The 25,629-nt window shown below is 38.3% G+C and overlaps 1 protein-coding gene and 1 pseudogene across 9 annotated transcripts in view; both read right to left on the reverse strand.

Moving 5' to 3' along the window:
- Positions 1-5,276: 5,276 nt before the first annotated feature.
- LOC144309699 (outer dynein arm-docking complex subunit 2-like) overlaps positions 5,277-25,629 on the reverse strand; it is a 166,750-nt gene continuing 146,397 nt past the window's right edge. For 8 of the 9 annotated variants that reach the window (XM_077890806.1, XM_077890803.1, XM_077890805.1 and 5 more), the window contains 2 exons: positions 7,161-7,349; positions 5,277-5,889 (listed from right to left, as the gene is read on the reverse strand). In XM_077890806.1, coding sequence (XP_077746932.1) covers positions 5,662-5,889; positions 7,161-7,349 — 417 coding nt within the window. In that variant the 3' untranslated portion in view covers positions 5,277-5,661. Of the gene's footprint in view, positions 5,890-7,160; positions 7,350-14,860; positions 14,929-25,629 lie in introns of those variants that run through there. The other variant, XM_077890807.1, reaches the window with a different exon arrangement.
- LOC144309703 (serine/threonine-protein phosphatase PP1-gamma catalytic subunit pseudogene) lies at positions 17,881-22,994 on the reverse strand (annotated as a pseudogene).

Raw genomic sequence — 25,629 nt, forward strand, 5'->3', positions numbered from 1 at the left:
TCAGTAATAACAACAACAATAAAAGAAGAATCTGTAACAGAGACTTAATGTGGTCCATAAAGCCTAAAATATTTACTATTTGGTCCTTCAGAGAAAATGGTTGCTGACTCCTGGTCTATGTAGAAAATCTGCTGGAATCTACAAAAGCCTACTAGATCTAATAAATGAATTTAGCAAGGTTGCAGGATATAAGATTAATAACACACAAGATCAATTAAATTTCTATATAACAATGAACAATCAAAAATTGAAAATCTTAAAATTACATTTAAAGTAGCATCAAAAACATTTATATAGGAGTAAATCTAACAAAAGATGTAAAAAACCTATGTGAAGAAAATCACATAATATTGCTGAAAAATAAACATGTAAATAATGGAGAGATATTTCTTCTTTATGAGTAGATGACAATAATGTTAAGATGTCAATTTCCCCCCAAAAGATGTATAGATTCATTGCCCATCCCAAACAAAATCTCAGAAAGCATTTCCTGTAAAAATTAACAAACTGATTAAAAATTTATATGGAAATGTAAAAAGCTAGAATAGTCAAAGTAACTTAAAAAAAGAAAAAGGTAGGAAAACTGACACCACCTAACTTTAAGGCTTATTACAAAGCTACAGTAATTAAGACAATATGGTATTGGTATAAATATAGACAGAACAATGTAACAAAACATATATTCAACTATTTTTTTTCAAGATTGCAAAAGAAATTCAGCAGGGAAAGGGCACTATTTCAACAAAGGATACTCATATGCCCCCCAAATGAACTGCAATTCATTCCTAGGATGGTAAACAAAAATTTACTCAAAATGATTTACAGACTTAAATGTAAAACCAAAAGTTATAGAACTTCCAAAAGAAAACGTGGGAGATCTTTGTGACTATGTGTTAGGCAAATATTTCCTAGACATAACACCAAAAGCACAGTCCATAAAAAAAAAACAACAACGAAACCACAAGATAAATTAGACTTCATCTACTTTGGGGAGGGGATCATTATCCTGATCTGATCCTGGCTTTGTGGGTATGTGTCTATACCTCACAATTTATTACACTGACACTCTTGATATGTGCATGTCAATTATAAAGTTATTACGTATTTTAAGTTAGAAATGAAATAAGGAAAACATTTGTGTATGTAAGATATTAGAGTTAATCGAACTCACGGAATCCTTAAGTAATCATACATTTCTTTCTCACTTTATTTTTTAAAAATTTTATTTATTTATTCATGAGAGACAGAGACAGAGTGGCAGAGACATAAGAAGAGGGAGAAGCAGGCTCCTTGCAGGGAGACTGATGTGGGACTTGATCCCCAGATCTGGGATCATGCCCTGAGCTGAAGGCAGATGCTCAACCGGCTGACCCACCCAGGTGCCCCTCTTTCTCACTTTAAAGGATAAATGCAGGGGATCCCTGGGTGGCGCAGCGGTTTGGCGCCTGCCTTTGGCCCAGGGCGCGATCCTGGAGACCCGGGATCGAATCCCACATCGGGCTCCCGGGGCATGGAGCCTGCTTCTCCCTCTGCCTGTGTCTCTGCCTCTCTCTCTCTCTCTCTCTCTGTGTGTGTGTGACTATCATAAATAAATAATAAAAAAAAAATAAAGGATAAATGCAAATAACGAGTCAATCAGAAAGAAATCTGGGGGTGCCTGGGTGGCTCAGTCCGTTAAGCATTTGCCTTCAGCTCAGGTCATCATCCCAGGGTCCTGGGATCGAGCTTCATGTTGGGCTCCCTGCTCAGTGAGAGCCTGCTTCTCTTTCTCCCCCTGCTCATGCTCTCTCTTGCCATCTCTTTCATTATCTCTCTTCTCCCTCTCAAATAAATAAATAAAATCTTAAAAAAAATAAAGTAGAAACAAGTCTGTATATGACTCTATCTTTGGTATCATCACATAGTTACTGATACCTAAAAGTGCTAAGTAATTCAATAGCATATCACCAATAGACCATCCCCAGCACTCCAGGGAATATCTGGAATGTGAGGAAAGTGCACAAGACCCATACAATTACAGAAAGAGTTTTCATCAGCAGAAAAGATTATAGTTCTATCAAGCATTAACTATGTGGACTACAGAGAGGCACTGAGAGTTCTTGGGTGATCTCAGCCTCTAAAGTCCATTTCCTTGACTCAAAAGTATTAGTGATATTTTTTGTTTTGGTGCCAGGCTTCAAGGACTAGAGGGTGTGTTTGCTTCTGGGTTCATCTTCTCCACTCTCTGGAATGCCACCTTAGTCTGGGAGGCTGCCAAGATGGCCCTTGCAGGTCCACCCAATGTGAACTGTTCCTTCTACTCTCTGCTGGACCCACTTCTGGTTGTATTTTCTGCAATCTCTTCAATTTCCTGCCTTCTAGAAAAGTGATAGGCTCTAATGTAGCTTTCACTTGCCTGGTATAGACATTTGCAAAACAAATCCAGTCACCATGGGGAAGGGAGCTTAATGCTGTTTATAGGTGCTCATCATCTTTCTATCTGATCACTTTTTCTGTCTTAGGAAAGGGCTTGTCTTGCTCAGTTTTTCCTGCAACTTCTTTTCCTCCTTGTATTACTTTCTTATGTACGGTTTTGTTATGATTAGCAGTAACTGTTATATCTCCTAGACTTATGCTTTCAATAGAGTTGCCAACAGATCTGCATGCATGTTCACCAGGTTTTATAATAATGCAAGTCCCTGTACTGATACTTTTGAGAAGAGATCTGTGTAAAATCATAAAGAGGATAAAGAGTGCATTATTCCTCTCATGTCGCATTTACCAGGGCAGGCGATTTCTTAGTTTGTACAGAACTTCTTATCTGGAAAGGCTCTAACCCCAGGATTATTTTTCAACATAATTGAGTCAGGAAATCCTTATTGATCACTTCGCAGTTTTTAAACACAAAACCTTTGGAAACTCCCTCTTCCTCTGGCTTCTAGAACTCCTAGGTAACCTGTGAACTTCCCAAGGTTACTTTGACAGCTCTTCTTCCTAGCCTACATGCTCCGTGAATGCAAATATAGACATTTCCCAGGCTTCTCTAAACTCTCTGCCAAAAACAACTTATCTACCCTTGTTCGTGACTTTTTACCTCTCACTGATACTTCCTGATCTTCCCCTCTCCTGCCTCTAGACTTGTGCTGTCCAATAAGAAAGCCACTAGCTGGGGATCCCTGGGTGGCTCAGCGGTTTAGCGCCTGCCTTCAGCCCAGGGCGTGATCCTGGAGTCCCGGGATCGAGTCCCACATCGGGCTCCCTGCATGGAGCCTACTTCTCCCTCTGCCTGTGTCTCTGCCTTTCTCTCTCTCTCTCTCTCTGTCTCTCATGAATAAATAAATAAAATCTTTGGGGAAAAAAAAAAAGAAAGAAAGCAAGCCACTAGCCACTGGTGAGAACCTGAAACATGGCTAGTCCCAATGGAGGTGTACCGCCAGTATGCAACAGAAATACTATATACATATACACATACACCCATATATATGTGTGTGCATGTGTGAAATAGTATTGATTAAATGTAGAAGTAAAAATATTTTGGATATAATAGGTTAAATAAAATATGTCACTAAAACTAATTTCACCTCTGTTTATCTTTTCTGAAATTCTACCCCCTAGAAAGTTTAATGTTACATATTTGGCTTACTTTACATTTGTACTGGACAGCACTGCACTAGACCAGAAATTCAAACTGACCATTTAAATCGAACACAGTAGAAACTGAAACCAATCTATTCCAGACCCTCAAGCCTGCTCACTGTTATTATGGAATAAACATCGGTTGGCATGAGACAGATAGGTTGTGTAACATCAGCTGCTGTTGTTAAGGAAAAGGTAAGATGAAGGAACTAACTCTAGGATAAATTACTCATGAACCAGGTGACAGGATGAGTCTGGTAATTGTCAACCTTGCTCATGGGCAGCTGTAATGGGAATGTATGTAGGACTGGGAAATAACACTATAAGATTTTGACTAGAAAGGCACAGTAGCAATTAGGAATGAAAACAACTGGGGATTTGCCAAAATAGTGGATAATGTTTATATGGATTTGGAGTAAAAAGTGTTAGCAGTTACACATTGTGACACTCACAGCAGGTACTGTTAACCAAACAAATATGCCAAATATTTTCTTGCATGATCTTGGGTGATAGAATCTTCCTCTTCACCTAGCTCCAAATCTGGAGTCATTTTTGACTCAACCCTTTCCTTAGTCCTCATACCCAACCACTACACCAAGCCCAGTTTATTCTACTGATACTCACTCACCACATCCACATTTATTTCCTCCTTAAAGAAAACCAGAGAGGGGTGCCTGGGTGGCTCAGTTGGTTATGTGTCCTCCTTGACTTGGGCTCAGGTCATGATCTCAGGGTTGTGAAACTGAGCCCTGAATGGGGCTCTGCGCTGAGTGTTGAGCCGGGTTAAGACTCTCTCTCTCTCTCTCTCTCTCCCTCTGCCCCCCATCCCCTCTCATGCGTACGCTCTCTCTAAAAACAAAACAAAACAAAACAACAGAAAGGAGACATGGGTCCATATGCTGCCTCCACAGTCCCAAGAGGGAGAGCTTAGGATTAGGGCTGCCTCTATATCATGACAGAGTAACTTACAAAAAACAATATCCTGTTCTTTACAGTTATTCTCTGGTAGAAATAACAGGTAGTTAGGAAGGCAAATAGGCAAGATGGAGAGGCCCTCAAGAGACCTTGAGATGAGGAGGAAAGAAAGGGTCTAGGGCTAAAAAACCCTTGTTTTCTTTCTTGGCTTTTCTCTTTCCTGTCCCCTCCCTCTAATAATTTTTATTGCCTTCTTTTTCTAGCACATATAAGCTATGGGTGGGTGAACAGAGTTTCATCACTTTACATAGCAGAATACAATTCCTAAGTGATTTTTGGGTTATCCATTGGCTTGCCTTAGAAGAAATGATTCAGAATTGCATGTGCAGCTGGCATGTATGTCAATTAAACCATAAACCTTAATAAATTTTAAAACTTTGAGTAGCCTAGAAATTCTCTTTTTAAACTGGCAGTTGTCTCCGCATATGTTATATTTCAGACACTGTATTATGCTACTTAATTTTTACAGTTTAATTTTTTTAAGGCTATACTGACAGCATGTTAGGTTGGGCAAGTCTTGTTCAAGACCAGAATGTATAGATATATAAAGGTCTATGTGCAGAAACTCTCCTACCTGTGTATTGACTAAAGGCAAAGAAAATTTGATGCACAGATTTTTTTGTTAGAGAAAATATGTCTTTAAATTGGTCCTTTGCTATTACAGTTAAGACTGTCAGGTTGTAGTCTAGTTGTTGTTTCAGTCAGCTCCTTTGCTGTTGAGTTCATGCCTCTATTTTGTTATTTAAGTGCTAAGTAAATAATATATTAAGTAGAATTATGAATGCCAGTGATTATTTATGCACTGTACATTTTTAAAATCAATTCAAACTACAGAGCAATTATTTAACTAAGTATGTTTTAATTCTTTAAGAAAAATTCGATCTCCAACTTTTCTGCAGCATAAACCATGCTAACACATAGCTCAACTGCAGCCACGACCCAACAAGTAGGCAGTTTTGTGTGTCCAAATACCCCTCATCAGTGAAACTTTATTGTTATGTAAGTTTCTTTTCAGCCTCCATCTACCTAATTTGGACTAAACCATAAAGTCAACCATACCTTTACAGTCAATCATACCTTTACCGCACCATTCTCGTGAATGGTGATGCAGTTATCTGCATCTTCTGAGAGCTGGTACAAGGCTTGAGCTGTTGCTCGATGTACGTTGGCATCATTTGATTTCAGATAACGCACTAATGGAGCCACTGCTTTGTACTCGCCAAAGGCCACTCTATTTCTGCCCCACATACAGCAACGTGAAATAGCTTCTGCTAGATGACGCCTCAGTTTATCATTATTCTGCACAAAGGAAATGAATTGTGGTATATGTATTGCAATGGACCTGTGAGGTCATGTTTCTGTGCTAGATGTTTATTACCCAATAAAATGCCAATGAGTCAAGGGAAAAAGGCTAGCAGGCTGGTCAGATGGTGTCTTGAAGGAAATTAGTATTCTCCTGGTCCCCCATGGGCCAAGGTTCAATCCTGAGTTTTCTTTTTATGGCTTTAAATTTTTTTAAATTTCTTTTTGCTGACTACTGAATGTAGTCAATACACTCAAAAGTGATCAAGTGTCTGGCATTTATTATTTGCTCAAGGATTTATTTCCTTTTGAGCAAGTGCTTTAGTTAAAAAAATAGTTAAAAGAATATTGGGCATTCTTACGGGGGGCATTTCACTTTACTGGGATAGGTGATTAACTTTATACCTTTACCCTAGGAATACTTCTACATCAGTAATACACCTTGGTCCCCAAGAGGGAGAAGACAATGCAGCAAACAATGACATGTTTCAGTCTGCCACATTTCTTTCTCTATCCTTTATCCAGACTATATTCTTCTTCTATGTATACTTACTCCTACAGGTATAATATAACTAAACAGGATATAGTTTTCTGTTTATTATATTTTTCTCCTTATTGAGGCAACAACTTGATGTCCTTAAGTGAATTTGGAACTCAGTGTTAGGCTGGCCCTAAAAAGTCTTCTAAACCAAGCATCCTTCCAGTGATGGAATTTTTGCTCTGAGATTTTCCTGCCAAGAGGTAGCCCAAGCTATGCTCAAATACTTCTGGTCATGGTGAAGTCATTATCTCCCAAGGCTGCTTATTCTATCTGGCACAGCCCTGAATAAATAATACAGTGGTTGCCAGAGTCTTCCAGCCCAAGAATGCCATCGATCCAAGCTTTTAAGCCTGGGGAGGAGCATTTATCTTCTTAAGTTGGCATGAACAATTATCTTAAAGATAATGATAATGATGGTGGGGATAGAAGATGATAGCTAATACTTCTACAATAACATTTATGTTTGCTACCACTTTACTTCCCAGTAATAAATAAAAAACAGCCTCTATTTTATAAGGATCTTGCACATAAAATTACACAGTTTGAATACACTTTTGCATTGATTAGTCTCAGAGAAATTAAATGAGGTGACTCAAAATCTCATACTTCATAGGTGATGGATATTAAGCTTGAATCCAGGTCTCTGGACTTTAAGCTTATTTTTTTTTATTATTCCATGATATTTTATGACAATACACATTGAATATAAAAGGATGTTGTTACTTACTGTATTTGCTAGTTTGGACAATAAAGGGACAACTCCAAGATCTGTAATAGCAGCTAAATTTTCTTGATCTTTTGCAATGTTGGTAATAGCAGCACATACACTTGCCAAAACTTCTTTATTATCTGATTTCAGTAAATTGACAATAAGTTCCAAACCACCAACAAAGCAACGAACCATTTCTCCAGCATCCTAGAGAACAATTAAAAACAAAAGATGTTACCAAAAATAATCTTATGATTAATAGTTTTTTAAAAAGTAGAAAGTAATGATAAGGCTGTGAGGTACACTTTTGGCATAAAAAACAAATTCAGTTTATTTCCTTATTATACATATTTCTATGTATGTAAGTATATGTATAATTACACACACAATTCAGTTTCAACAAATATTAATTGAACAACTACTATGTGAGTTACCATGCTAACTACTGGGGATATAGAAGTTAGTAAAATACAGTGGAGTCTTATTATTTGCAGTAGCTGTATTTTATAAAGACATCACAAAAATTGAATTCGTAAATATTGAACCATTGTTTCTAGGGGAAATGCAGCATTAGCTTCCTACACACTTCTGGTCACAATTTTGTCAACTGATCAGTATATAACCTTGTTTTATGTGTGTTTCTGCTTAAAGATTTCTTGTTTCATAAATTGTTAATTCATTAATGTTGAATTTGTAGACACTACACTGTAAGTCATGCCAGAGGGAAGCTTATCTAACACACAAATTTTTTCCCTAAGGCACATCACAGCCTTCTGATGCTTAGGAAGACCAGAGAGCACTGAGGGGGTACTACAATGGCAGCCATGACAAAAAGTGAAATCACCAACAAAACCAACAAAGATATGAAAAATGTGCCATTGAGTAGACTACAAAATGGATGCTTATTAATAAATAGTATGAGAGCTAAGACAAGAAGGCAGAGTGTCATCTTGTTCAACCCCAGCTGAGAATATGCATTTTAGGTGACTCAAATTTTTCACCTCTCTGTGTATGTCCAAGAATGACCACAGAAGTGTTCTAAATATTGATTTGAGGGTTACAAACATTTTAGCAAGTAAGCAAAAATTCCCAAACTGAATTTGTGAAGAATATAGATTAACAGTGTATACCTTTTTGCCATTGTATTACTTGCAATCCAGTGGGGAGTAGGGACATTAAGAAGTATAATGGAGACACCTAGGTGGCTCAGTCTGTTAAACAACAAACTCTTGGGCAGCCCGGGTGGCTCAGCGGTTTAGTGCTGCCTTCAGCCTAGGGTGTGATCCTGGAGACTGACCCGGGATCGAGTCCCATGTCGGGCTCTCTGCATGGAGCCTGCTTCTCCCTCTGCCTGTGTCTCTGCCTCTCTCTCCCTCTCTCTGGTCTCTCATATATAAATAAATAAAATCTTAAAAACAACAACAACAACACAACCAACTCTTGGTTTTGGCTCACATCATGATCTCAGGGTCCTGAAAGAGAGAGCCCTGTGTGGGGCTTTGTGTTCAGTGGGTAGTCTTCTTGAAGTTTCTCTCCCTCTGCCCCTTCCCCCAATTCTCTCTAAAATAAGCAAATAAAAAAAAAAGGAATAATTATAATGAATAGCACTAAGGGGAAAGATTCAAGGACTGCCACCAAAAGGATGTTTATTAACTAAGTCTAAAAGATGAGGAGTTAACCAGTGTGAAAGGGATTCAGGGTGGAGGAATCATCATGAAACAGAGTGAGAGGAGGTGCCTTTTTTTTAAAGTGCAAAATAGAGCATAAACTTACTAAGATCTTGAAGGGTCTTTATTGTGAGCTTTGGTAGAGAACATGGAGTTCATTTTAAAGGTGCAAGAAAGCCACTCAAAAGGTTTGAGTGTGTGTTGGTGGGAGGGTGGGGAGTGGGGAAGAGGATTTTATCAATTTTGTTTCACAGTAGACCTCTCTGGATTACAGAGTTGAGGTTAGGGCAAAGCCTGGTGCTGGAAACTCAGGCTATTTCACTTCACTAGGTTCAGGTAAGAGGTAGTGGCAGTTTGGATGCAGGTGATGATCTAGCTCTGGAGGAAGGAGTGTGGGTTTGTGAGTGTTGACTGGTGAAGATAAGGACCAGGGACTCAATAATGATTTCCCTGCTCCTAGCTTTACCTAATTGCGTTAATGTTGGGAAGGCAGGGTATTGTTTTGTTTTCTAGAGGTGAGAAAGGATGGTACTTGATATTAGTGGCCTGATTTGAATGAAGTGCCTATGAGACATTTATGTGGAGACATCAGAAGTCAGCTGGATATACTGGTGTTTGGAGCTCAGGGAAGAAAACCAGGCTGGAGTTGTAGATTGGGAAGGCGTCAGCATGAAGTCTGTAACTGAGATAATGTGTGTGAGAGGTGGGGGGTGAGGGATGAGGGCTCTCTGTACCAGAGCCTAGAGAATGGACAGGAAAAGAATTTGTCAGAGGAGCCTGAAAACAGATAGTTGCATGGAAATCTTCACCTCCCCTGATGCATGGCAGTGCCTGTGTGATGACCAATTATTTGGCTCCATGGCTTTCTCAGGTAACAGAAATGAATACTTTTGGAGGGCCAATTACATATTGGAAACTTTGCATAAATTATCTGTTAAACTTTGTAATAACCATGGAAAGTAGATATTATTTCCATTTTATTTATTTTTATTTTTTTCTTTTTCTTTTTTAAATTTTTTATTTATTTATGATAGTCACAGAGAGAGAGAGAGAGAGGCAGAGACATAGGCAGAGGGAGAAGCAGGCTCCATGCACCGGGAGCCCGACGTGGGATTTGATCCTGGGTCTCCAGGATCGCGCCCTGGGCCAAAGGCAGGCGCCAAACCACTGTGCCACCTAGGGATCCCTTTTTTTAAAAAAAATTTTTATTTATTTATGACACTCACACACACACAGAGAGAGAGAGAGGCAGAGGGAGAAATTATTTCCATTTTAGATTTCAAAGATGTTTAGATTTCATAAACTAGACTGTATCCCTCAAGGGGCCATGTTCTAGTTATCTTGGTGAAATTTATAATCATAAACCTGAACATCCCATCCCCATATCCCCCAAATTCTTCTGTAAGGATAAAATCCCTGTGGCATGTGTGCCCCTGGCTTCCCTGTCTCACCTTCTCTGCCTTGATTTCCCTTTTCAACACGCCCCGCCCCATGCAAGCCCTAAGCCAGTACCTAATGCCAATAATTAATAATCAGAATCCTGACACTCATTTTCTGAGAATGGGGTTCATTAAGTCTGGGGTGGGGCCTATAATTTTTTTTTAATTTTAGAAATCTCTCCTGTGATTCTAAACTTCAGTCAGTATTGAAAATACTGCTTGTGCAGGACCTTCAAGTTATTGTCCTCAAACATGCTATGTGCATGTCTCTGTCTTTGTGTATGGCTTTTTTTTTAAATTTTTTTTTATTTATTTATGATAGTCACAGAGAGAGAGGGGGGCAGAGACACAGGCACAGGGAGAAGCAGGCTCCATGCACCGGGAGCCCGACGTGGGATTCGATCCCGGGTCTCCAGGATCGTGCCCTGGGCCAAAGGCAGGCGCCAAACCGCTGTGCCACCCAGGGATCCCGTGTATGGCTTTTTTGTCTATTTTCTGACTAGCTTGGAACTTTCCATGTGGTCTCAGCTGCTGACTAAGGTATCATTCTCTTCAGGGAGCTTTCCTGAACTTTGAGTCTGGGTTAAGCTGCTCTTAGTATAATACCTGGTTCTTCTATATTAGAGCACTTACTATTTTCTGCAGTAGTGGCTTATTTGCCTTTGACCTAGAACATAAGTTCCAGGAGGACAGGGGCTCCTTCTGTCTTGTTTATTGCTCTAGGCCCAATTTCTGTGAAGGTTTCTCTGCCAGTTTCTAGAAACCCCATTGAATTAATTTGCAAACTCATAGCTACATAAGGAAGCTTTCACTGAGGACATAAACCAAACTGAACTTCTAGTTATTGGTGAAGGAAGGACCCCAGTCAGGTCCTCCCCAGGTGTAAGTGGAAAGTATCTTTTCCACATCATGTTGCCTCTCCTGATTGCTGTGGGAAGTGTGTGAGCAGTATTACTGGCCTTGTTCCCAGTACCACACTTAAATACAATTTCTGCTAGGACATATGTTCACATTCTGATGTATTAATAAAATTATTTTGAAAATATTTGCCATTTTCCCTAAAATTCTATAAGAAAGCCTTTTATATAAGACAAAAGAAATGACTATACTTTGAATTGTATTCTACATTGCCACCTTCTCACTTCTATGCACTAGGATGCAACCACATTGAAAGATTAAAGTGTTAATTTACTAACCTTCAGTCAAATACACTACATAATTTAATCCAAATTTCCCCTTTGAAGCACTTAGTAGTAGTAGTAGTAGTAGTTGTTGTAGTACTACTTCTAAGGAAAACCTTAGAGAAGTGAATTAGTATGTGGAAAGTGAGATGATAAATGGCACAGTGTGTCTGAATCCATGTCTGCTTGACTCCAAAGCCACTCAACAATACTGCTGTTATGTAAACCCCTACCACACACGTGGTCTGGATGAAATAAATTCATAATCCTAACCACATACTTGGTCCAGATGTACATGTAAACTCAAAAGCAAAAACAATGGCTCTCAGAATTTCAGGGAACTTCAAAAGTGTAGCCCCAAAACTTCAAGTGACATTATGTGTATCAATAAGCTAATTTACTTGTCAATTATGAAGTTATAGAACAATTCTTTTTCTCTAGAAAGACTAGAGGATTATCAGGAAGATGATGGTGGCATAGTTTTTTAATCTTCCTAAAGAAACAGAGAAATTAGTGGCAGCAAAACAAAAATACAGAAACTCTAGATGACAAGGTATCTTCAAAGATCCCCAAGAATACACAGATTGGGACAAACTACCAAAACTACATGCTGTAAGAAACCAGAAATCTACAGAGAGAAGGCAGAAGGACTTGTGAAGGCCCTAGAACCAGGGAGTCCAGGCTGCCACCAGGTCTCACTGGAAAGCTCTGGAAAGCTCAGGAGCAGCCCCAATGGACTTTCTGGGCTCTGATTAATAGATAAGACCAACATGTCTCCAGGTCTGACAGTGCTGTAGCATTCTGTGGTCTGAGTTCTGTGAATCCATAATACCAACAATTGAAAGTAGTGGTTAAAGTCCTGTACTAAGGAAGAACTACTGGGAGTTGCATCCAAACAGGAAGACAGGGATAATGGGATGAAGGAATGATACAGTCCAGGTAAAAAGGGGTGAGGGGAAGCAAAGGAGCCTGAGTCTCCTCTCCATCACTTGGAAAATAAGAGGAGTGAGATCTTGAGAAGCATGAAATTAGAAAAACAACTCTGGTCCACACTTCCCTCCTAAAACACCATGAAAACTCATTTCACTTAAAACTGAGCAAAACAAAAAGATTACAGTCAATTCCATATGGAGTTAATATAAGAAAAAGAATGAGCTGAAAGAAAATCACAGAAGCAATGAAAAAATACCAATTAGAATTATCAAAGCTCATGAATTAGGTGATTAGTAAAAAACCAATCTTAAAGGCAGGTGTAACCTATCTGCAAAGGATTAGAAATGAAAGAAAAAGTCATTTTGAAAATGAAGAGTAAACTAGAAGGAATGCAAAAACAAAAACAAAAAAAACTAGAAGGAATGCAAAAATGAATATACATAATAGGTAATATCTTTAAATAAACAGAATATGTGAAGAGTCTAAAATGATGGGGGGAAAGCTAACAAAAACTTCAGGAGACTAGGCAGAGAAAATAACACACACATAGTAAGTCCTGAAGAAGGAAACAAAACATAATAATAGAGAAAATTTTTAAAACTATGATTTAAGAAACCTGAAATAAATAGAATCTGAGAGTATATTGGAAAGTCACCATATACACCTGGGAAAATTGGCCCAAAATGTGCTAACATAGAGAAATATTCTAGTACAACTGCTGGACTTTAATAAAAAAGAAAAAAAAATTATTTGGTCATCTAAGCAAAAAGACCAGGTCACTTCTAAGGGAAAGAATAAGATATTATCTTTAGCCTTTTCAGTAGTGATGTTTTTATGCTGAGGGAAAGAGAATAACATATGCAGACTATCTCAAGAGAAAATGTGAATCAATGTTTTAATATCCAGCCAAAATGACCTTCAAGTATAAAACTGTTATAAATGTGGAAGACTCCAGGGAATGTGAACACAGGCCCTTCTGAGGAATCGACTTGAGACTGACAGATCTCCAAAAAGACTAGAAAGACATTGACAAAAGGATGGAAGGTTTCTTAAAATGCTCTAAGGCTTCATTTCCTTCAGGATGAGGTTTAAGTCATTAGCATGATTCAAGTGTTTTCCCAGTCTGGCTCAACCTTACCTTCTGGTCTTTTTTTTTTTTTTTTTTTTTTTTTTATTATTATTTTTTTATTTTATTACCTTCTGGTCTTACTTCTAAGTGTATACTTTTGTATAAACTATTTTGCAGCCTCTAGGCTTACTGGTGTTCCCTAAAGTGCCATGTTCTTTTACATTTGTGCCTATGTCACTTTCTTTACCTGGATGCCCTTCTAAGCTCCCAGAAAATCCTACTCAGCCCTGAAAAGTGACTCCTTTTAATAGCAGCTTAAATAATATTTCCCCCATAAAATCCACCCCCTCCCCTTCTTAGTATGGTACTCCTACCCTCCACATTTCTGAAGCTGCTTTCCTCTCAAATCCATTCCTTCATTCTCCCATAGTTGCCACAACTTGATTTTGTTTGAGTGTCTCTCACACAGAAGCACTTGGAGAAAGTGCTTCTATGCCTCAGAGGTAATTCTTGACTGGCCTAAGCCTATCATGGAAGTCTCATTCCCTTGACCATTATTTGTTTAGGGCTGGGCTAGATATGGCCCAGTTATGATCAGTGAGTTCTGAGATAATGTCACCCAGGAATCCTCTGGAAGTTTTCCTGTTTATAATAATCATCACAGGTCATATTGAGAATGACAGAGAGCCTGGAATCAACCAGGCCTAAAATCCACTTTGGCCATTTAAAACCAATGGCATTTGTAGCAACAGTTTTCATTCTATTGTAATGATTTTCTTTTTTTTTTTTTAATTTTTATTTATTTATGATAGTCACAGAGAGAGAGAGAGAGAGAGAGGCAGAGACACAGGCAGAGGGAGAAGCAGGCTCCATGCACCGGGAGCCCGACGTGGGATTCGATTCCGGGTCTCCAGGATCGTGCCCTGGGCCAAAGGCAGGCGCCAAACTGCTGCGCCACCCAGGGATCCCTTGTAATGATTTTCTAATGGGTCCTTTCCCCGTTATTTGTGAGCTCTTTAAGAACAGAGCTGTCTGGTCTTGTTCTTTGTTTCTCATTTGGAATGTGGTCTAGTGTCTGTCACAGAGTAGACTTTCTTTTAAGAAAATTATTTATTTATTCATGAAAGACAGAGAGAGAGAGAGAGAGAGGCAGAGGGAGAAGCAGGCTCCCTGGGGGAATCTGATGTGGAACTTGATCCCAGGACCCCAGGGCATGACCTGAGCCAAAGGCCTGAGCCACTCAGGTGCCCCTCACACAGGAGACTTCCAATAAATGTTTGACGAATTGTGAAAAAAATAAAAATAATGAGGGAACTATGACTTTAGGATACTTAGCCACAGTCACAAATACTAAAAAGCAAAGACCATTAATTATGTATTGATAGTATAACTATGTAAAAGTAATCTAAGTGGGTAAGACCAATTCAACCTCACAGTCTTCCTGGTTGTCTTGCTGCTTTATCAGTAGAGACAGTGAGTCACAGCGCTGGGGCCATACTGGAAGAAATAACAAAAGTGATCACATCTGCTTCTGCTCCAAGAACTTCCTAAGGTGCATGGTATGAGATAGAGGGAGCCAAAATCTCAATGAGATCATGGGCATGGCTCACCAAGGTCTTATAATGTTTACAATCTGTGGGACAGTGAAATGTTAGACTCAAGCCTACAGGTCCTGCCAAAGTTTGTTTATTTGCTTGGAAGGTGAGATTTCTCTCTCTCTCTCTCTCTCTCTCTTTTTCCCTTTTAGGTTTAAAGATTCTAAACATACGACATCTTGACTCACATAGTTTCTATGGAAAGGGAGACAGTATATTTGAGAATGGAAAAAGTAATTATTCTGCCAAAACTGTCTTTCACTAATGCTAAACAACTGGGCAAATTTAACACATTTTCCACCTTCTCACATATCTTAAAAACTAGGCCTTGCCAACTCGCCACTGGTGTGATATTGGTTGTGCACAATTCACATTTTCATCTGTCATGCAAAAACCCCCAATTAGAATAATAATAGTAATAACAATGAAAACAGTCTAGCTTTTTGCAGTTTACAAAGGATTTCCACAAAGCTATCTCCTTTGATCCTCACAGCTCTGCCTTTGGGAGGCATGATACACCTCCCCCCCTTTTATAAGATGGGAAGGGTCAAGGTTCATGAATAGTTAGTGACAAAACTAAAAATCCACTTTATGTTTCCTGATTTCTCATTTCTGCTATACGCTGTGTGCTTAGACCAGAAAATGCCAACAATTATATCTACCAGATTAGACCTAGTTATAAACAGTGAGAAGAGTCTTCACAATTTAGAGGATTAAAAATTCCAAAGAGATGAAGCTACTTTGCCAATGACAGTCCATAAGACAAACAAAACAGTAATTGAAAGAGAGAATATGAAACACCTTTATAATGCTATTAAAGCTTGAATGTGTAATCAAGCAGGAAAAAGTGTCAAGTTCAAATTAACCGAAGTTAAGTCAAATACACAAAATAGGACGAAAAATGTAAAGTAACAAAATACTTTTGGTTAAAATTCAACTAATAGGAAAATATTAAGGTGTTATTTACAGATTAATGAATAAAACAGAAAATTGGATGTTTGGGCATAGAGCAATTATACTAATGGGTATGAAATTCCTTCTCTTGCCTCCAGCGAAAAGAACTGGCAGTTTTCTGATGAGGTGAGATATACATAATGCAACTTTAAAGCACATACAAGGCAAGCATAACATGACTTAAGAACAAAAATTTTTAACCAGAAGGGCTATAAAAATACTGTTTTATGCCATACAGAAACCATACAATGCATAATACAGTATTTGAAAAAGATTTAAAAATAGCACATTGCATATAAAAAATTCCAAAAATGCTACTTTCACATTAGAACAGCATGTCAGAGAAACCAAAACTGAACAGGCAAATCTTGTCCTAAAAGTATATTCATTACATCAAATGCTTTAAAAATTTTAAATACAACATATATACACAAGGAGAACAGGCTGTTTGTGTCGCTCTGTCACACAGTAAGATCCTTGTTCTGTTTCTAGGAGTTAACAAGTCCAACAGCTAAAAAAAATTTACTGATTTAGAACTACCTTCAACTTTCAAATGCAGTTCTTCAAAAATCAAGGTGAGGATATCAGTTATTACCTTTTCTTTTCATTCTAAACTGAAGTAAAAGTAAATTAATTTCAGGTAAAATAATTGATTCACTCCTCAGAGTGTAGATTTGCATGGCTGAAAATGCATTGTACTTTGAGGGTAGCTCTATCAAATTAAATCACAAAAAAAAAAAAAGAACAAATTTAATGGTTTTGATTTTCTCTACTTCCCAAGCCTAATTTATGATAATTTTCTTAAATATCACAGTTTTCTGTGATATCTTCCTATGTCCTGTGTTGATTCTGTTTTAGATACATTATTATATTAATAAGGAGGTCTAAATTGTGAGAAACCATTGTGTATCCTATTCAGAGGCTTAGAGAGTTAATTAAATGACATTCTTAAATGATGACTTTGAAAAAAGCATATAATTAGTACAAAAAGCTGAACAAATGTAAGTCAAATTATCATAAAATAGCTATTATATAAATATATGTGTGCATATATATGCATTTAATTTTTAATATTAGATATATATTTTTTTAAATAATGGCTTTAATTGTCATTTTGAATATATGGTAAGGGAAAGTGTACTTTAATTAAATATACATCATACCAGTGATGCTGGCAAGGCTGAGTTAATCCTAATATTGATAACTATAAAAAATATTTTGTACATGATAAGACAATGAGAGAAAAAAAGCAATCCCTTTGAAACAAAACTAAATATATATATATATATTCACAGTGGTTTGTATAAACAGTATGCACTTCATGACAAAAACATGTACAGATTGAGCACCCTAGGGCTCTCTATATCCTAAAGAAAATGAGCATTTACATTATTCATGGATTGAACTGAATTTTAAAAAGATCAATTGTACACTTACCCCTTAGGATAAAATGTTCTGGGTTGTACAACTTTAACACCATCATTAAAGTTGTTTGCAAAAGGAATACAGAATTAAAAAAACAAAACTTGGGATCCCTGGGTGGCGCAGCGGTTTGGCGCCTGCCTTTGGCCCAGGGCACGATCCTGGAGACCCGGGATCGAATCCCACGTCGGGCTCTCGGTGCATGGAGCCTGCTTCTCCCTCTGCCTGTGTCTCTGCCTCTCTCTCTCTCCTCTCTGTGTATTCTCATGAATAAATAAATAAAATCTTAAAAAAAAAAAAAAAAAAAAAAACAAAAAAAAAAACTTTTTTTTCTTGGGAGTGGAGAGTCTTTCATTTGCTGTTATAACCAGCAAATACCATTCATTAACTCAAAAAATGGAAGAGGGGGCCCCCTAAACACTATTTGAGCAAGCTGACCAATATACATTACAGTTTTAAAAATGAAAGTTATATGCTCTATGTTACAAGTCCCAACTAGGCAGTGTCAGAATGACATCTATTTCTTTTTTTTTTTTTTTTTTATGACATCTATTTCTTTGCTTGCTTTGTGATCATACCCCTTGGAGGTGTTATAGGTCACGTGGCATTTGGCTTCTTTTTCTCTGCAGGCTTTAAAATATGAAAAGAACTCATTAGAGTCTCGACCACACTCATCATGGCACCTGCATTGTCAAAGTCTCCAAAATAATTGGGTTCAGGAAACAGAGTGACCAACTGCGTCTTTGCAAGAAATTCATATCCATCTTCAACCACCTGATGGGCTCTACATAGAAGATCCAAATCATGCTTATGGAGAAATTTTGCAACCACTTCTACACCAAATGTGAAGGACACTCCTCTGTCATTTTCATCTCAGCCTAAGACATCTTTAAGGGGGTCAGACCAGAAAAGATTACAAAGAAGACCCTGATCTGGTACATCAGTTGGTCACGTAATTTGCCGAATCTGCTCCATAGATCAAAGATCTGGTGATAAACCTCTGTGACAGCAGAGTATCTTCTCATCCACGATGGCTGGTATCGGTAAACAGTTAAAGCAGTATTCATCATAAAATCCATAAATTCTATTGATGCTGGCACACTCATGTTTTCCTCTGAGAAGAAAGAATTCTCAAGATATTTGATTTTGTAAGCCAGTGAGGGGCAGGTAGTCTCCGATGACTGCTTCCCCTGTCCCCAAGGCACCGTTGCTTTCTGGTGGGAAAGTTGAAGCAAATCATAGTCTTGCCCGTGGATATCACCACTATTGTGAGTGGCGCTTCAAGGCCTAGTAGGATAGGCTGACCGAGAAGGATCTCTCAGGACTTTACGCACAGTCCTCGGATTTCATTCTCCTGTAGCTGGACATTCTTACCAGGCTTGGACCCTCTCACTTCCTGCAGCCATTGGATGATGCTGTTGACGTTGAGTTTATCCCCCCTAACTGCCCCGCTCTCTGCTTCCTCCTTCTCTCCTCACCGGAACCATGAGAAGCAATATTAGATATATTTACAACTTCTTCCCACTTGTACTCAATAACACACAGTTGTCAAGCAACTTCAGGTTAAAATCCAGTCAGATGCCTCTGAACAGTGAGTTGCAAGGACCACACTAAGAATGACACTTGAAACCATAATCTTGACAGGAAAAAAAAAAAAGTTTAACTACATGAAATACTATTTAAAAAAACCAAGAGTCTCTCATTTATGGAGAGACCGTTTTCAAAAGGTTTACTTGTTTGGTCTATTACATCACATTTTTTCTGTAAATATGTGGTTAATATCTCAGTTTGATAGATAAGAGTCTATTTAACTCATAACCAACCTGAAAAATAACATACTAATGGCAACTAATCTACATTTTCATGAATGGTCTTCTAATATTTGAAGCCAGATATCTTGTCTACCTTATCTTCTGTGATGTGTACCTTTAATTTTCACATGAAATGACTTTCATGGGTCTCCTCTCTCTTTTTTATCAAAGTTTCTCTTAAAACACACCCAGCGTTTAACACAACATGGTCAGATGTGGTCTGACTAGAGGAGAGTGCATAGGAATTCCTATCTTCTATGAAATAGATATAGTATTTCTGCTAGTGTGGCCAATCACACCTACTATTTCAGCAGTTACATTGCCCTATTTGTTCACATTAAGCTTTGTCAGCCAAAATCCCTGTATCATTTCTAAGTGAATTATTATACAGCCAGTACTCCCACATCCTGCATTTATGGGATTTCCAGCTTCCTTTTATTGCATAAAATGGACTGAGCAATTTTCATATAAAAGAGAGAAGCTTTTAGATGTAAATTTCACTTTGTAAAAATGTATTTCTATGTAAAACTTAGAAAAACCAAGGGAACCATCTGGATATTTTGAGGTAAGTAATTTATCTAAGCATTCTTATGTTAAAAAAATTCCTTAGGAGAGGTAGAAAAAATATTTTTTTGAGGCAGTAGTTCTCAAACTGTGTTTCACATTAGAATTCCAAGGGGGAATTTTTAACTTTCTCTAAGCTCAAGCTGGACCTCATACCAATTAAATCTAAGTGTATGGTGGTGGGAGTCAGCAACCATACATATCTCTAGATGACTCCAATATATACCAAAGTTTGAAAACTACTGGTTTAAGAGTGTAAGTCGTATAATGAGAACACATGGGGGGCACATCTAAGTTTCATCACTATTAGTTATAAAGCCTTGAGCAAGTTACATAACTTCACTTCAGTTTCATCATCTATGAAATGGAGCTAGTATTTACCTCCTGAAGGTTGTTAAAAGGATACATATAAAGCATATAACAAGGTGCCTGGCATATGATAATAACTGTTACTAGTGTTATTTTTCTAATATTTTGAGAATGTATATGTTACCAATAGTTGGCACAACAAAATACCAACTTAAGGAATAAGCACATGAAATTTATTTTATTCCACATGTCATTCACCCTTATGAATATATTCAATATATATAACTCAAGTAGCAACATTTTTACTACATGTCAGTCCTGTTTTAAGAGCCAAATGGGAATGAGTTGTCAAAAAAATATGTCCTTGAGTATAATTAGATAATAAATTTGTTTATTTTATTAAAATCACTTTCATTCATGTATTCATTCATTTGGCAAATTAGGAGCCTCATAAATGTTAAGATACTATTTTATGTTGTGGAATTCAAAATAAATAATTTGGTTTCAGGCAGGGCAGCCCGGGTGGCTCAGCGGTTTTGCTTCAGCCCAGGGCATGATCTTGGAGACCCGGGATGGAGTCCCATGTCGGGCTCTTTGTATGGAGACTGCTTCTCCCTCTGCCTGTGTCTCTGCCTCTCTCTTTCTCTCTCTCTGTGTCTCTCATGAATTAATAAATAAAATCTAAAAAATAAAAATAAAAAAAATAATTTGGTTTCATATTATAATCATCTGGAGTGATTTTTTTTGAAGATTTATTTATTTTAGAAAAAGAGAGAAAGAGAGCATACACATGTGGTGGAAGAAGTGGGGGGCAGAGAGAGAGAGAGAATCTCAAGCAGACTCCCTGCTGAGCATGGAGCCTGATCCCAGAACTCTGAGAATCATGACTTGAGCTGAAATCTAGAGTCAGACACTTAACTGAGTCACCCAGGTGCCCCCTGGAGTCATTTTTTTTTTTTAGAAATATGAATGCCTAGGCCATAGTCTCAATACATAGAATGGGGATAGGGCTCTTGCATGAGAATATATTTTTTAAAGCTCTGAAGGCAATGTGCATCTAGAATAGAGAATGACTGATGTGCACAATTCAGACTGTGTTGCTATTACAAAGTCAGTACATGGATGATGATCTGAAATGCCCACATTTAGTTTAAGAATAGATGAGGGAGGGATCCCTTGGTGGCGCAGCGGTTTAGCGCCTGCCTTTGGCCCAGGGTGCGATCCTGGAGACCCGGGATCGAATCCCACGTCAGGCTCCTGGTGCATGGAGCCTGCTTCTCCCTCTGCCTGTGTCTCTGCCTCTCTCTCTCTCTCTGTGACTATCATAAATAAAATAATAATAATAATAATAATAATAATTAATAATAATAATAGTAAAAGAATAGATGAGGGAGGGTGCTTCTGGAATCTTCTATAAGAATGAGAACAGTAGCAAAAATTGGCAAAAGTAATTTCTTTAGAACTCTAGAATATAATGAAAAGTTCATAATTCAGCATATTTATGCAAGAAAAATGGCTTGATCTCAGTAAGAACAATAAGTTTTGTGGCATTTAAAAACTTTCCCTATTCCCACCTCCCTCTCCCCAGCTTGATAGTAGCTAGAAACTATGTTATCTGAGAATACCTGTAGCCTAGCAACCATAGGAGGAGAAGAATGTGTTTGGAGCTCCGCCTAAAGCTCTATCCCAACAGAACACTTGTGATTTGACTTTTTTTTTTAATTTATTTTTTATTGGTGTTCAATTTACTAACATACAGAATAACCCCCAGTGCCCGTCACCCATTCACTCCCACCCCCCACCCTTCTCCCCTTCTACCACCCCTAGTTCGTTTCCCAGAGTTAGCAGTCTTTACGTTCTGTCTCCCTTTCTGATATTTCCCGCACATTTCTTTTCCCTTCCCTTATATTCCCTTTCACTATTATTTATATTCCCCAAATGAATGAGAACATATAATGTTTGTCCTTCTCTGATTGACTTACTTCACTCAGCATAATACCCTCCAGTTCCATCCACGTTGAAGCAAATGGTGGGTATTTGTCATTTCTAATAGCTGAAGAATATTCCATTGTATACATAGACCACATCTTCTTTATCCATTCATCTTTCGTTGGACACCGAGGCTCCTTCCACAGTTTGGCTATCGTGGCCATTGCTGCTAGAAACATCGGGGTGCAGGTGTCCCGGCGTTTCATTGCATTTGTATCTTTGGGGTAAATCCCCAACAGTGCAATTGCTGGGTCGTAGGGCAGGTATATTTTTAACTGTTTGAGGAACCTCCACACAGTTTTCCAGAGTGGCTGCACCAGTTCACATTCCCACCAACAGTGTAAGAGGGTTCCCTTTTCTCCGCATCCTCTCCAACATTTGTTGTTTCCTGCCTTGTTAATTTGCCCCATTCTCGCTGGTGTGAGGTGGTATCTCATTGTGGTTTTGATTTGTATTTCCCTGATGGCAAGTGATGCAGAGCATTTTCTCATACGCATGTTGGTCATGTCTATGTCTTCCTCTGTGAGATTTCTGTTCATGTCTTTTGCCCATTTCATGATTGGATTGTTTGTTTCTTTGGTGTTGAGTTTAATAAGTTCTTTATAGATCTTGGAAACTAGCCCTTTATCTGATATGTCGTTTGCAAATATCTTCTCCCATTCTGTAGGTTGTCTTTAATGGCAAGTTCTAAGAAAAGCTCCAAAGCTTTGTCTTTACCTCAGGGCTTATTCATTAAGGAAAGCCCTATTCTCAAGGCGTGTCATAAAAACTATCAGTGGCAATTATTTAACATAAAACCTGTTTGATATGGTAATATCAGTTCATCAGTTCGGACAAATGAGAGGCTGGCCCAAACATAATTAAAAAGGAAAATTTTAAAAATGGGATGTCCATAGAGGGCTTTGAAAAACTCCAACATTTTTGTGGGGATCTGAAATGCCACATATAAGTGAAGGGCATGTGTATGGTCAGAAAATACCTGAGATGGCCCTAAATGCTCATCTCTGGCTGACTTTGAGGCTCTACACAAGCAGAAATAAAGGGGAAAGTTGCAAACTGTTGGAGTGTTCAATGTGTGCCATAAAGTATACACAGAACACCTCATTAAGGATGAGAAACCTACTGGTGAAAAGAATTTAAGGAAATTTCTGTTAACTCATTTGCTGACCAGTAACTCATTTGCTCAGTAACTGAGCAGAAATCTCAGTGGCCATACTGACAAAGAATAGACATTATAGAATTAGTACAAGAAAGTAACTAACAAAGAAACAAAAGCAAAAACAGCAACACATAGCAAAAATACAACCCCTGAGAAGGAGGAAATCTGATTTCCAGAGTTTCTACATTGTATTATTTAAAATACTAAGTTCTTTCCAAAAAAAATTATGAGACATACAAAGAAAGGGGAATGTTTACCACAAAATATAACCAAAGAAAGAAATCAGTCAATAAAACTGGACCCTAAGGAAGCCCGTACCATCTTGGATTTAATAAAGGCTTTAAATCAGCTATTAAAAATAAGTTCCAGGAACTAAAGGAAACCATGCCTAAACAACTAAATTTGAGACCGTATCTCAGGAAGTAGAGAATATTAATAAAGGGATTGAAATTACATATAAAAAAGAATCATTAGAGGGCAGCCCAGGTGGCTCACCTGTTTAGCGCCGCCTTCAGCCCAGGGTGTGATCCTGGAGACCTGGGATCAAGTCCCACATCGGGCTCCCTGCATGGAGCCTGTTTCTCCCTCTGCCTCTCTCTCTCTCTCTCTCTGTCTGTCTCTCATGAATAAATAAATATACTCTTTAAAAAAAAGGAATCATTAGAAATTCTTCAGTTGAAAAGTACAGTAATTGAATTGGAATTCACTTCATGGGACCAATAGCAGATTTCAGCATGTAAAAGAGAGACTCAATGAACTTGATTTATTGAGACCCAATGAATCTGATAGGCCAATCAGACTATCCAGTCTTCAGAAACAAAAGAAAATGAAGAAAAATGAACACATCATCAGAGATCTATAAAACAGCATCAAGCATACCATTCTACATATATGGGAGTTTTGGAAGAAGAGGAGAGACACAAGGGGCCAAAAGAATTTTTTTTTAAATTTTTATTTATTTATGATAGTCACAGAGAGAGAGAGAGGCGCAGAGACACAGGCAGAGGGAGAAGCAGGCTCCATGCACCGGGAGCCCGACGTGGGATTCGATCCCGGGTCTCCAGGATCGCGCCCTGGGCCAAAGGCAGGTGCCAAACCGCTGCGCCACCCAGGGATCCCCAAAAGAATATTTGAAGAAATAATGGCAATCACTTCTCGAATCTGATGAAAAACTTTAACCTATATATTCATGTATCTTAATGAATTCCAAGTAGGATAAACTACCACAGACTAACTAATATAAACTGTATAGGAGCTCTGGAAACCAGTTCAGAGATCTATCGCAAAGAAGTAAGAAAAAGTCACAATAAAAACTTCAGGAAATTTCCTGGCATTTTTTTCTTTCTCTTGTCCCACCCTCTTCCAGGCAATGACACAGGAGGAAGCAGATCAACTCCCAGTTCCTTACCTTGGAAATTATCTGCAACACTCTGGCCTGCCTATGGGCTACCTCAGAGAGACTGGTTTCTATCTCACCTCACTCAGAGCTCAGACAGGAAATTGTGGCAGAGTTTGGACCTGAGGTGGCAAAAACTATGGAAGGCAGTGGCAGGCATTGTGGTGTGGGGGACTTTAGATTCACAGATACCTGGGGGCAAGAGATTACAAACAGAGGAATATAATAAAACATCTATGCCCCCAAAGAGAAGCTGGAGTGAGACTCTTTGATAAATTAAGATATTTATTTATTTTTTTTTAAATTTTTATTTATTTATGATAGTCACAGAGAGAGAGAGAGAGAGAGAGGCAGAGACACAGGCAGAGGGAGAAGCAGGCTCCATGCACCGGGAGCCTGACGTGGGATTCGATCCCGGGTCTCCAGGATCGCGACCTGGGCCAAAGGCAGGCGCCAAACCGCTGCGCCACCCAGGGATCCCGATAAATTAAGATATTTAAACACAGCCATAATCACAGGGAAGTTTTTAAAAAGGATACACACAGGCCCAGATAGAACACATGCCCAGAAAAGACCTCTAAAGACCTTATAGCTTCACCCTGGGCTGATTCCAATAGAAATGACAGGATCTTGTTAACTAACTTTCCACTTTTCCAATGTGGAAAAACTAGGAAAGGTGGCTGTATTTTCATATGCCCGCTTAAAAGATCACAACACATACCAAGAAACAAGGCAACACAGCTCATTCAAAGGAACAAAATATATCCTCAGAAACCATCTCCGAAGGAACAAATGTATCAGGAAGGCTTTAAAACAATTGTCTTAAGTATCCCAAAGCTAAAGGAAAATACAAAGAATTAAAGGAAATAAGGAAAATGACATAGGAACAAAATGAGAATATGAACAAAGAGATATAATGAAAAAAAAAAAAAAGGAACCAAATAGAAATTCTGGAATTGAAAAGTACAATAGCTAAATTGAAAATTTCACTAGAGATAA

The sequence above is a fragment of the Canis aureus genome, unplaced genomic scaffold, assembly GCF_053574225.1.
Source record: "Canis aureus isolate CA01 unplaced genomic scaffold, VMU_Caureus_v.1.0 ptg000175l_RagTag, whole genome shotgun sequence".
NCBI classification, from domain to species: Eukaryota; Metazoa; Chordata; class Mammalia; order Carnivora; family Canidae; genus Canis; species Canis aureus.